Genomic DNA, 12,466 nt, shown 5'->3' with positions numbered 1-12,466 from the left:
ACCTCATTGTTTGCCAGTGTGTCATTAAAAATATAAACATAACAGACTGAGGGAATATTGTACAAAATGTGACATGATCTGTGAAGTACAGGCTAGCTTTTAGTTTTTTAAAACACTGTCGCCGGTTTAGCCTTGTAATTTCCATTCCCCCTGAGACTCTGGGCACCCCTTTTCCAGTTGAAGATTGGATTCTCTTCTGATCCACTCAACTTTCAGCAATGTGGACTGTTGCTAAGCAAGCCATGGTGGCACTTCCAGCATTCCTACAGTAGTCCTTATCTGCCCACTGAAACTGGGAATGGGAATTGAATCCTGATCTTCCAGAGAGCAGGGCAGAACCCTATCTTATGCTGCAGTATTAGGATTTAATCAGTTTCATTAGATTCTTCATGTTGCTGAAGAATTCACAAGATATTGATACAGAAGAAACTTTCTCACAGTCTCCATTATAGCTCATTAAAACTTCATGGGCAATTTCCCAAACTCTTGCATGTAAACAAACCATTCTATATACTGCATGTATGGAAGGGTGGGGGTTGGAATGGTCAGGTTAGTACCTCAGTATTAGAATGAGTGTGTATTTCAAAAATATAGGTGAGTTTGAACTCCATTGTGTCTTTTTTAAATCCACTGCTTCACTACAGAGGCGGTGAGGAGAGTGCCAAGGCATAGCAGTATTGGTTGGTGACACTCTTCTTGCACAGGACGCAGGTGGGCAGAATGCTTCTGAGGATTTTGTGGGAGTGCACCAAGGAGCAGCTCCTTTCACTTTTGGAGACATACAGTATCGTGGGCACCCCACTTTAAGAAAGATGTGGACAAATTGGAGAGAGTCCAGAGGGGAGCACCAAAAAAAAAAGTTCATGACTGATGAGGAAAGGTTGAAAGAATTGGGCATGTTTAGTTTAGAGAAGAGAGGCTGAAGGAGGATGACATAAGTCTTCAAATGTGAAAAAGGTTGTTATAAAGAGAATGGTGATCAATTGTATTCATGGCCACTGGGTGTAGAACAAGAAGTAATTGAAAAAATGTCCAGCAAGGGAAATTTAGATTTGTTATTAGGGAGAACTTTTTAACTGTAAGTATAGTTAAGAACTGGAATAGGTTATCAAGGGAGGCTGTGGAATCCTCATCATTGGAGATTTTTAAGAACAGGTTAGAGAAACACCTGTCAAGGATGGTTTAGGTATACTTAATCCTGCCTTAGGACAGGGGGAGCAATTAGATGATACCTTGAGGTCTCTTCCAGCCCTAAACTTCTATGATTCCGTGAGCCTTTTGCAGACACACCCAGCACTAACGGTGCTTATTTAGGTTTGTCTAATGAGAACACTTGAGATTCTGTTTCCCCACCGTGAATACACAGGGCAGTGTGAAAGAGGATTTCCTGTGTTCTGAGAGTTCCTTGCACACCTACTCAGGGCAAGCCAGAATCTGACGCTTTGCTTTTTGAAGAAATTGTTCAGTTTTAGGACATACATCTGATTGCATGAAAATTTGTTAGTTAAAATCTTGGACAGACTCCCAGTTACTTGTTGTTAAAGATGGCAGTAGTTTCAGACTGGCTACATGCAGCCCAGTTGTCACTCAAACCTAAAAGGAGCATAGCTGAGGAAGAACAGTAATTAGGTCTGCACAGGCCTAATTTTAAAGTCCATCCCAAACTTGAGTAGCTCATGGCTGTCCAAATCCAACCAGAGAGTCAAGTTGTTTTCAGACCTGACCCAACCCAAATCTGACACTCCTCCCCCCACCCTTCCCAATCTGCTGCCATTTCATCCTTGAGGTTTGGCCTGGTGGGGGTTCCCCACACCCTGTGCCCACAATCCATCTCCATCTACCTCCTGCTTGTGGGGTCGTCACAGTAGTGTCTGCATGTGCCGGTGCAGCCGGGTGCCCCCATCTCACTGCGCTGTGTGTGCTACAGCATAATAGATGTTACAGTTCCTCAGCACGCTCGCTCCATGGTGCACACAGCACAGCACGACCATGGCCAGCAGGAGCAGGGCACTCAGCAGGCTCCGCCACCTTGCCTCACCGACCTCATGGGCAGGAGGAGATGATGAGAGACTACCCGAGTCAAGCCCAAATGTGTTGGGTTGTTTTCAGACCCGAGCTGAACCCAACACTTGTATATGGGGTCCCATGGGGTTTGGGTCAGGTTGCAAGACTCTCTACTATGGTATCATAATACTGGTACTTCTACCTTTTAGAAGAACATGCACTATTGAGAGGTTAACTTAACGTTGTTCATGGAAAGGTACTGCTAGAAAATGAGTATTTAAAAGGGCTTTATATATAGCTACACACAAAGCTGAGAAGACCGTAACCATATAACTCTAAATCCAGAGTGATGCAGGAGACACCACACTGGTAGTTAAATTGTTAGATAATTTGAGAAATATGTATGTACTGGCAATGCAGTGTTACTGGAACCGTTTACCATTGTATTTTACAGGTGATTCCAGTGGAGAAATTGGTGAGAGGGCGCTTCCAAGACAACTTAGATTTTATCCAATGGTTTAAGAAGTTCTTTGATGCCAACTATGATGGTAAAGAGTATGATCCTGTCGTGGCTCGACAAGGCCAAGATGCTCTTCCCCCACCAGATCCCGGTGAACAGATCTTTAACTTACCAAAAAAGTCCCATCATGCAAACTCCCCCACTGCAGGTATTGTAAATCTTGGAGATTTCCATTCCCATTTTACAGATAATGGTATAGTAATGTCTTAATCTGCTGTCAATAGCTTATATAAATATGGGGTCAAATTAGAAATGGTGTTTCAACAGCCACCACGCTCTTTGTGTTTGCATTTTGCACTATCTGGGGCTCACCATCCTAGATTACATAAATGGACTTTTTGTGGGCAGTCATTTTGTTGGTCTGTTTTGACTTGCCACATCATTACTGAAGATTTCGCGGTCTGGGAGATAAATCCCATGACTCCAGTGTACCTAATTTTGGAGACAAAGCCAATTGACTGTTTTGCTTCTGAGCCTAGGTGAAATAAACTACTCAAGAATGTAACAAATAGTACCCCCCCATCTTCACAGGAAATTGCAGGCGTAGTCTGGTTTTCTGGTGACTGGAACACTTCCAGATCCTAAGTGCTCGCCCAAAAGCAGAAAATAGATTAATTTGTATTTTTAAATGTGCTGATCATTCAGACACAGTAATCTTCTAAGTGGGCCCCGTACAGTAATGTCCTATGTCTTCAAAGGCATCATTGATTTTTTTATTATTATTATTACTTGGCATGTATCGGAAATGGGAAAAAGCATCAAAGATCCATTTCACAGTTGTTCCTACACTATCCATAGAGAGTGTGGGTCACAAAACAGATACTTTTTTATCACTTTGACTAAACCAGGGAACAAGAGAGCAGCAGAAACATCTTAAAAATAACCCTAAACATGTAGTGCAATCTCGTTGCTTTAATCTGTTTTTCATAGTTTTGGGGTGAGAGTAAGTCCTTTCCCAACCTGCTCTCAAATAAAATCCACACACTGTTTAGAGTCAAATACTCACCCTTTCCTGGAGTTTACCTTCAACATTTACATTAACAATAACATAAAGTTCAACTCAAAACTCCACCCCAAGCATGGCTGCTTCTACAGTTCCTTCCTCAGTCCACACCTTAGATCCAAGAGCTGGAACGTGCTGCTCCCTACTCTCCCTTATATCCGTGTGGGGTTGAACCACCTACCTCCATGAATTAGCAACACTCACTTAACCCACTTTCCCAGCAAGGTCAACATCTGCTAGCGCAGTGGAGTGTTTCAGGCAAACACTGCCAGCTTCTTATGCTGAGTTTGTAACACATCTGCATTTTGGTTTTGTACCTCCTATATTTTTAACCTTTCGTTCTGAATTTCCGAGGAGCTAGTGCCTTTTGTGTACTTAGGGATGGCCATAGGTGTGTTGTCACATAGGGTGGGACATGGTTTTGATGCCCCTGAATGGCTAAACAAAAAAAAACCCCACCCTTATTAGGTGCGCACACACCCCACATCATTCCCGGTGATGGTTTGGCACCCAGGGCAAGAAACCTGATAGCCAACCCTATGTGTACTTCCCTGAGTGGTAGTTCCCTACCACCCTTCGAAAAAGGAAAATTGCTAAGTTCTATTGCTAATTCAAAGTGAATGGTTTTAAAAATACTTCTCATTAATAAGTGTAAGCTTAATGTGGATGGCAAAACAGACCATCTGCAGAGGGAATTCGTGAGTGTTGCTAATACCTGGAAGATTCTGAGGGAATGGAATAGCTTTCGGTATTTGAACTGGGCAAGAGAGGTGTGGGTGGTAATGCCATATCCTCAGTCTTCAGGCTGCTGCTACTTTGAAGAAGAAAATGAAAAGTGACACTGGAGGAAAAACTGAGACACATAAGACATTTCTCCAGTTCAAGCGTTGTGTGGGACAAATAAGAGGTCTTCTGACAATTTCTGCACACTCGGGAAGTACATGGATTTCCTTTCCATTGATTTAAATATAGTCCAGAATTACAGTGTTTATCTGCAAAGCTCTTTTGATATTTTTTTCTACCAGATGCTAAATGGAGAATTTTTGTGTATTTAAAACATTTGTTGTCCATTATATCTAGAACAAGATTCTATGTTTAGTCAAAAGTGTTGGTAGCTCATTGGAGAGTAGGTTTAACCCATTGAGTAACGTGTATTTTAGTTTCACCAATATGTCACGTGTTAAGTCATGTAAATTGCACTGTCTAAAGGAATAAGGTCTCTTATTGGATGAGAATACTTACACTTCCCAATATAGTCCCAAAAGGAATATATCCTATGTGTATTTATTAGGGCTGTCAAGTGGTTAAAAAAATTAATCACAATTAATCGTGCAGTTAAAAAAAAATCACGATTAATTGTGCGATTAATCGAACTGTTAATAATAGAATACCGTTTATTTCAATATTTTTGGATGTTTTCTACATTTTTAAATATATTGATTTCAATTGTAACACAGAATACAAAGTTTACAATGCTCATTTTATATTTATTTTTGATTACAAATATTTGCACTGTAAAAAAACAAATGAAACCTAGCATAGGCAGTGCATAATGGAGACTGTGGGAGGCTAAGTCTCCCCAAACCTCGCACCGTTGTGGTGGGGAGTGGAGACAGTGGAAGATTTGGGGCACCCTGAAAAATTTCCCTCTATCACAGCCCCAGGGCTGGAGGAGCTCTCACTCCGGAGCTGCAGTGGGGGCACAGGCCTTTTCTGATCTTGGGGTGGTGGGGGAGGGAGTTGGTGGGGGGCCTGGCCTCACAGGGAAAGAGGCAGAGTGGGGATGGAATGGGGGCAGGCCCATGGATGAATGGAATGGGATGGGGCAGCAGTGGAAGGGGGGAGGGGCTCTGGGCTCTGCTCTTCAGCCAGGGAAGAGAGCTCTGCCGTAGTCCCAGCAGAGCTCTCAGCCCTCCCTCCCCTGGCTCCCCCCCCACACCCAACTCCTTTGGCGAGGGCCACTGGGGCGGGGGGCTGAGAGCAGTGAGTGGAGGCAGGCCCTTGGTCGGAAGAGGTGGGCAGGGGGCTAGCCTCCCCAAGGGGAAGCGTCACCCACCACCCATAAAACCTAGGATGAGAAACTTAAAATTGCAGATACTAGGGCCTGGCAAAGAAACTACAAGAGCTCCTAGGCCCCTTTCTGATGCTCTCCTGAAGTAGGTAGGCAGCGGAGTGATCACTTGGATTATGTCAGTGCAGGGACTGCCCTGAGGATGTAGTTGTGTGAATGGATATTAATTGCATGTGCCTATAAAGATAGCTGCATTCTGTCCACTGCAATCAAATCATTTTGTGGGATTTTCAGATGCAGTCAGCATTGGTCTAACTTTTGTTCCTGTTGAAGTCAGTGGTAAAACTCCCATTTACTTACGTGGGGGCATAGTTAGGTCAATGCTGCATGCTTTTGAAAACTTTACCTTTAATGCTCTTTGCATGCATGGTGCATTGTATTAAGTCGCTTTTAAAAGCAATGAGAAATAAAGCAGATGCCTTTTTGACTATTAACATTAGTTTGCTCGCAAAATGCTAAATTATATGATGAGTATTCTCCCACTCTTCTACAGGACTAAAACTGCTCCAAATGTGTGTGAAAACTTCATTGGTCAGATTTTCAAAAATGCTCTCAAATTGTTCTGTAATATCTGCACTTGTATGATTATCTGCTTGCAAATGAAGATAACCATTGTACATGCAAAAACATTGATTTTTATACTATCTCAAATTTTTGGCATTTCACAAAAATGCTAATTAGACTCTCTGAGGTATGAGTGTGCAGGTAAGCACATACAAAAACTTCTGTGGATACAGTTTAGAGGGTCCCTTCTGAAAGTTTGGATGATGCTGGTTCAGGGTGGGTCCTGAGGATGCAGGTCTGTGTGTGAATACTGACATATAGTGCTTAGTGTGTCAAGAACAGGATAGATGTGGGGATATTAAAACTTATTTTTAAAAATTTTTAAAAGTATATGTTTCCTTTTAATTCTGGTTAATATCCTTCATAAATTAGTCAAATAATTCCAAGAAGCCTGAGTAATATATTTAGTAGGGCTGTCAATTCATCGCAGTTAACTCACGCAATTAACTAAAAACAATTAATCACGATTTAAAAAAATTAATCGTGATTAATTGCAGTTTTAATCGCACTGTTAAACAGTAAAATACCAATTGAAATTTATTAAATATTTTGGATCTTTTTCTACATTTTCATATAGTATTCTGTGTTGTAATTGAAATCAAAGTGTATATTGTTTATTACAAATATTTGCACTGTAAAAATGATAAAAGAAATAGTATTTTTCAATTCACCTCATACAAGTACAGTAGTGCAATCTTTGTTGTGAAAGTGCAACTTACAAATGTAGATTTTGTTGTTGTTGTTACATAACTTCACTCAAAAACAAAACTATGTAAAACTTCAGAGCTTACAAGTCCACTCAAACCTACTTCTTGTTCAGCCAATCAGTAAGACGAACAAGTTTGTCTACATTTATGGGAGGTAATGTTGCCTACTTCTTATTATTTATAATGTCACCAGAAAGTGAGAACAGACATTCGCATGGCACTTTTGTAGCCGGCATTGCAAGGTATTTACATGCCAGATATGCTAAACATTCGTATACCCCTTCATGCTTCAGCCCCCATTCCAGAGGACATGCTTCCATACTGATGACGTTTGTTAAAAAAAAATGTGTTAATTAATTTGTGACTGAACTCTTTGGGGGGAGAATTATATGTCCCATGTTCTATATTACCTGCATTCTGCCACATATTTCATGTTATAGCAGTCTCGAATGATGACTCAGCACATGTTGTTCATTTTAAGGACACTTTCGCTGCAGATTTGACAAAACGCAAAGAAGGTACCAATATGAGATTTCTAAAGATAGCTACAGCATTCGAGCGAAGGTTGAAGAATCTGAGGTCCCTTCCAAAATCAGAGAGGGATGAGGTGTGGAGCATGCTGTCAGAAGTCTTAAAAGAACAACGCTCCGATACAGAAACTACCGAACCACCAAAAAAGAAAATCAATCTTCTTCTGGTGGCATCTGACTCAGATAATGAAAATGAACATGCATCGGTCCGCACTGCTTTGGATTGTTATCGAACAGAACCCATCATCAGCATGGCTGGATGTCCCCTGGAGTGGTGGTTGAAGTATGAAGGGACATACGAATCTTTAGCGCATCTGGCACGTAAATATCTTGCGACGCTGCCTACAACAGTGCCATGAGAATGCCTGTTCTCACTTTCAGGTGACGTAACCGAGAAGTGGGCAGCGTTATCTCCTGCAAATGTAAACAAACTTTTTGTCTGAGCGATTGACTGAACAAGAAGTCAGACTGAGTGGACTTGCAGGCTCTAAAATTTTACATTGTTTTATTTTTGAACGCAGTTTTTTGGTACATAATTCTGCTTTTGTAAGTTCAACTTTCATGATAGAGATTGCACTACAGTACTTCTATTAGATGAATTGAAAAATACTATTTCTTTTGTTTTTATACAGTGCAAATACTTGTAATCAAAAATAAATATAAAGTGAGCACTGTAATTGCTTGACAGCCCTAATATTTAGCCACCAATAAATCTATATAGATATAGATAGATTGAAATATTATCTTTATCTACCTAGTTGGCAGAGACACTAATATTGATTTGCTCCACAAAATAACATTTTCTGTTTAATCAAACACTTATCATGTAAATCTTTTAATTATTATTCCTAACTGGTTAATATTTTTCCTAACATTTTGTTCTGTTTTTTCAGAAGTACAAAAAGATTTAGCTGTGAATCTCCCACTAACAAAATTAAACTGCTAAATCCCTAAAGGCTGCTTTGAAAATTTACCCCTAAAAGGTAGTTGTAACAAGCTAAAATTATTTTCAGTGTGCCTTAATCTGATGCCAAACTCTCAGAGCCAGATGGAGTTTGGCATCTGTTTACCATTTCTGTAAATAGATGTTTATCATATCTGTGCAAATGCTACGTTTGGTCCCCAACTAGCATTTAGCAACCTACGTTTGGTTTGGTTTGTTTGTAAAAAAATTAAGAGCAAGGAGAAATATAAAAAGAAATATTAACTTTGTTTCAAAAATGAGTGCTCCAAGGTGGTTTCTCTGACATCTTCGAAGAGCAGTCACTCTTAAAAGTCAGGGCAGGTCAAGGATAATGCAGCTTGGAAATTGCAGCATAAATAGTTCCCTGGGACTAATCTTCTGTGCCACCCTCATGTTGCCTTCATTCCTTGGGGAGGCAGAGCCAATTTGTCAAGAGCTGATATATAGTATGAACTATGGATGGAATTTGATAATTGTACCTTTCAGACTACCTGAAGTGGCAGTACTCTGGAATAAGGAGCCCCACTTCACCGCATACTATTCCCACTGTACAAGGGGAATACACATGCGTGTTTTCATAAGGATTGGTACCAACAGTATATATTCCATTACAGGCTTCCCGCCAGCACCACAGGTTCCTCACATATAGTGCCATCTGCCAGCTCAATATTGCTCAGGTCCTTTAACCTCTTATAACCTATTTTTTCCCTTATGCTGTAGTAAACAGTCAACAGATGTAGGCTCCAAGTTGTTGTGAGGGATTAAATACAACTTTTTTTTTTGTTTTGTGCCAATTTTAATTCTGCCTGTAGAAAATAGTCTGATCGGGTTGTTGGGATTTCAGCTCAGCAAGCTTATGTAAGCATTCCCAAGTGTAAATCACACCTCAATAGGCCACCCATATTTTCAGGGTGGGGAGCATCAAAAATTTGTGGACAAAAGACAACTTATTAAGTAAACAATTTTATTAGGTTAAAATTCTAGAAGATTCTTCAGTCTGAAGGATGTTTTGCCTTTTGCTTTGAAGTATCCTGTGAGAATTGGATGGCTAAAGCAGTGCCTGGAAAATACTGGAGAGTCACATGATGGCTAAAAATAAGCACATCTATGACAGGGAAAATAACCAGGGCAGAATTAACTGTTTGTCCATGAATGTTTACAGAGAATGAAACAGCCATCTGAGGCCTCTTGTGCAAGGAGAACTGGTGTTCTTTATAATGCATTATGGAAAGAGAAATATGTGAGATATGTTTGCATAGGTTATGGCATCAGACAATGCTAGGTGTGCTGTAAATTAATTTTTTGATAAAAATATTTTTTCTTTTTTTATTCTTAGTGTACTAAAACTTAAATTTAGCTGTTAGTGACATGTTGACAAGCATGGAGACTTGAAATAGCAGGAATTACTCAAAGAATTAATTTCTGCCATCTTTTCTCTCTCCTCTTTCCTTCCCCATCAAACCCTGTTGCCACCGTTCCTGTAGGTCAGACACAACTATACAATCACATCTGTTTTCATTTCAATATATAGTTCTTTGACCCTTTCTCATGTTGTATTGTTGCAGAAGATGTAGAATGCTATGGAGGCATAGTCTGTACAGGAGATGCTGAGAGGGCATATTCAGAAGTTTTTGTTTGTTTTTACTTTAAAAACTTGGTGTTTGGAGTTCAGGAAAGGAGTTGGAATACCATTGGATGAAATGTTCCTTTCACAAAATCGATACAGTACTGACAGTGCAGGCTTTCCTGTTCCACCTTGATACATAGGAACCAGCTGTAAGAATGAGAAGGTAGTTTAGTTTCCATTTGTAATAAAAGAGGGCCAGCAAGCTTGCTCCAAGGTGACATGGACTACTGTTCTAGAAACTGGACTGAAAACCTAGAAAAATATGGCACTATCAAGATGCTATAAATTATAAACTGTACCTTTAACATTGGTCTTTCTCGCGTCTCTTACTCTTTTCTAATCTCCAGTATGTCAGTGTAGTTCTAATTGAGAAAATTTGTTAATCAACTGTCTTTCCCTCCGGGCAGTTTTTTTTTCAGACCTCCCTTTAGTGATGCACATTGCTATATTCTGGATATATAAACAAAAAAAAAATCCCACAGATATCGTTTACAAGACATAATGGCCAATTTAAAATGGCTCCTTTTGCTGCTACAAAGTGGTTGAACACATTTTACATAAACCATCGGGTGGTAATTAAGGCGAGTTGAAAATTTTCCATCAAAACTGTTTTCTGGTGGAAAATTGGATTTTCAGTTAAACTATTTTTTCATGACATTCAAAAATGTCAAATTTTCCTTGAAAAATCTAAACTAGAAAAGCTTATGGTTTATGATTGAATTTTTGGTTTTAGGATCAAAAGTCAAAATTTTCCACAGGGCAATAAACCATTTTCCAGCCAGCTCTAGTGGTAATATCTTTCTAAATGGCTTTCCCAATCATTTTCAAATTGTGGTCTACAGAGCCTCTTCCATCACAAGGAGGAAGTATGTATAATTGAACTCCATCAGCCATACCCCATCCCAGAAATCTTTAACTGTGCATATACTGGCTCACAAGTAGAGATTCCAGCACGTAGTCCTGTTAGGTTGCTGGACTCTGTTTACAAAGACTTTCTTTGTCAGCTGTATGGCAAACACAGTCAGTGTGGGGTTATCAAATTCAGCAGGCAAACTCAAACTGCAAAGAGACCAAGAGCAGTGAGCGTTGAAGGCAAGGTGAAGAGATTTGTTACTAATGTAAAGTCCTACACCGATGGAGAGGAAATAAATAGCACCGCTAGCGTCAAGCACCTGAACCTATTGCATTAAAGCAAGTTTATTTGAACTTGTCTCTATAATAGTGTCCTACTACTTAATGTAACTGAGTGATCCAGCCACCACATGGAATGGGAGGTGCGGATTAGGGTTGGGAGAAAAAGTTCTCTAAAGCCTTCCTGTCTTAAGTTCTGAACAATTGTGAAAGTTTGAGAACCACATCTATATCCCATTACCGATCTGACTTTCACATGATCCAGAGGAGAAAAGATCCTTAGTCTCTGCTAAGTTACTGGAGTGTACAACCATGATAGTTCAGCATATTACTTATGTTAAGATTTACTACTTTGAACTGTAACATTTGTTTTAGACCAGCTGCCTCCATTCTTGCCTTCTACTTTGAATGCTCAGTTAAAGATTTTACTGGAAACAATATTTTTTTCCAACAAATCCCTCCATGATGCCTTGTAATTTACATTCCTGATGGATTCAACTGCTTCAACAACAGCAAAAAAACTGCCTGAAGTGGCAAGCAGAGCATATGTGCTCTTTGGTTAATATCTAATGAAAGGAGTTGAAACTGCATTGCAAACACATATATGGGGTTTAATGTTTATTATGTTAGGTTCTAATTATACACATGCTGAAGTGGTTAATTATATATAGCTCTAGGCTTCTTACATGGTGTTCTATAATATAGAACAGAAGTGAGTTATTCAGAGAAATGGCCAACATTCAAGAGTCACATGCTGAGTCTCCTTTATGATACACTTTTAGGCAGAGTGGTCACACTTTGCCCAGCTAAAGCTGCTTTGGCAGCTTGCTGCGAGCATAGGAGCATACCTAATTTTGTCTAATATTAAGCAAATTGCAGCCACCCTTTTTTAATGCTAAGGTGGAAATCAGACTATCAATCCACATAGATAGTGCTCCAATTTGATCTAAGAGCTCTCCAGTGGACTATGTCTAGCGCAAAGGCTGCACTTTGGCCAACCTATATAAAGGTTTCCAGATCTGAGAATAGCAGCGTGCACTAAAATGCTGCGCTGTAACTTTCCCTTGTGGATGCTGTGGAAGTGAATGATTCATGCCCACAGCATCCACATGGGAGAGAGACAGCACAACACTTTGATGCACAGTGCTATTCATACCCCTTCAGGCCAAACTGTGAGGCAGTGTAGATGTATCTTGAGTTATGCAAGCTCATTTCCTTTATGTATGGGGCAGATTTAAGAAACAAAATTTAAGATTTTAGCAATAGCTAAGAAGTTTGGTCTGAGGATGTCAGTGGGTGGAAAAGGGGCCCTAAACAATGCAGTAGGATTACAGTTCTTCTGAAG

The 12,466-nt window shown here is 40.0% G+C and overlaps 1 protein-coding gene across 4 annotated transcripts in view; it reads left to right on the top strand.

Annotated features, from left to right (window-relative positions):
- MAPRE2 (microtubule associated protein RP/EB family member 2) overlaps window positions 1-12,466 on the top strand; it is a 159,889-nt gene that overhangs the window by 121,923 nt on the left and 25,500 nt on the right. For all 4 annotated transcript variants that reach the window (XM_084618779.1, XM_084618777.1, XM_084618780.1 and 1 more), the window contains one exon: window positions 2,459-2,672. In XM_084618779.1, coding sequence (XP_084474905.1) covers window positions 2,459-2,672 — 214 coding nt within the window. The remainder of the gene's footprint in view (window positions 1-2,458; window positions 2,673-12,466) is intronic.

The sequence above is a fragment of the Lepidochelys olivacea genome (assembly GCF_965140295.1).
Source record: "Lepidochelys olivacea isolate rLepOli2 genome assembly, chromosome: 2".
In the NCBI taxonomy this organism is placed as follows: Eukaryota; Metazoa; Chordata; order Testudines; family Cheloniidae; genus Lepidochelys; species Lepidochelys olivacea.
This window is presented reverse-complemented; position numbering and strand designations above follow the sequence as displayed.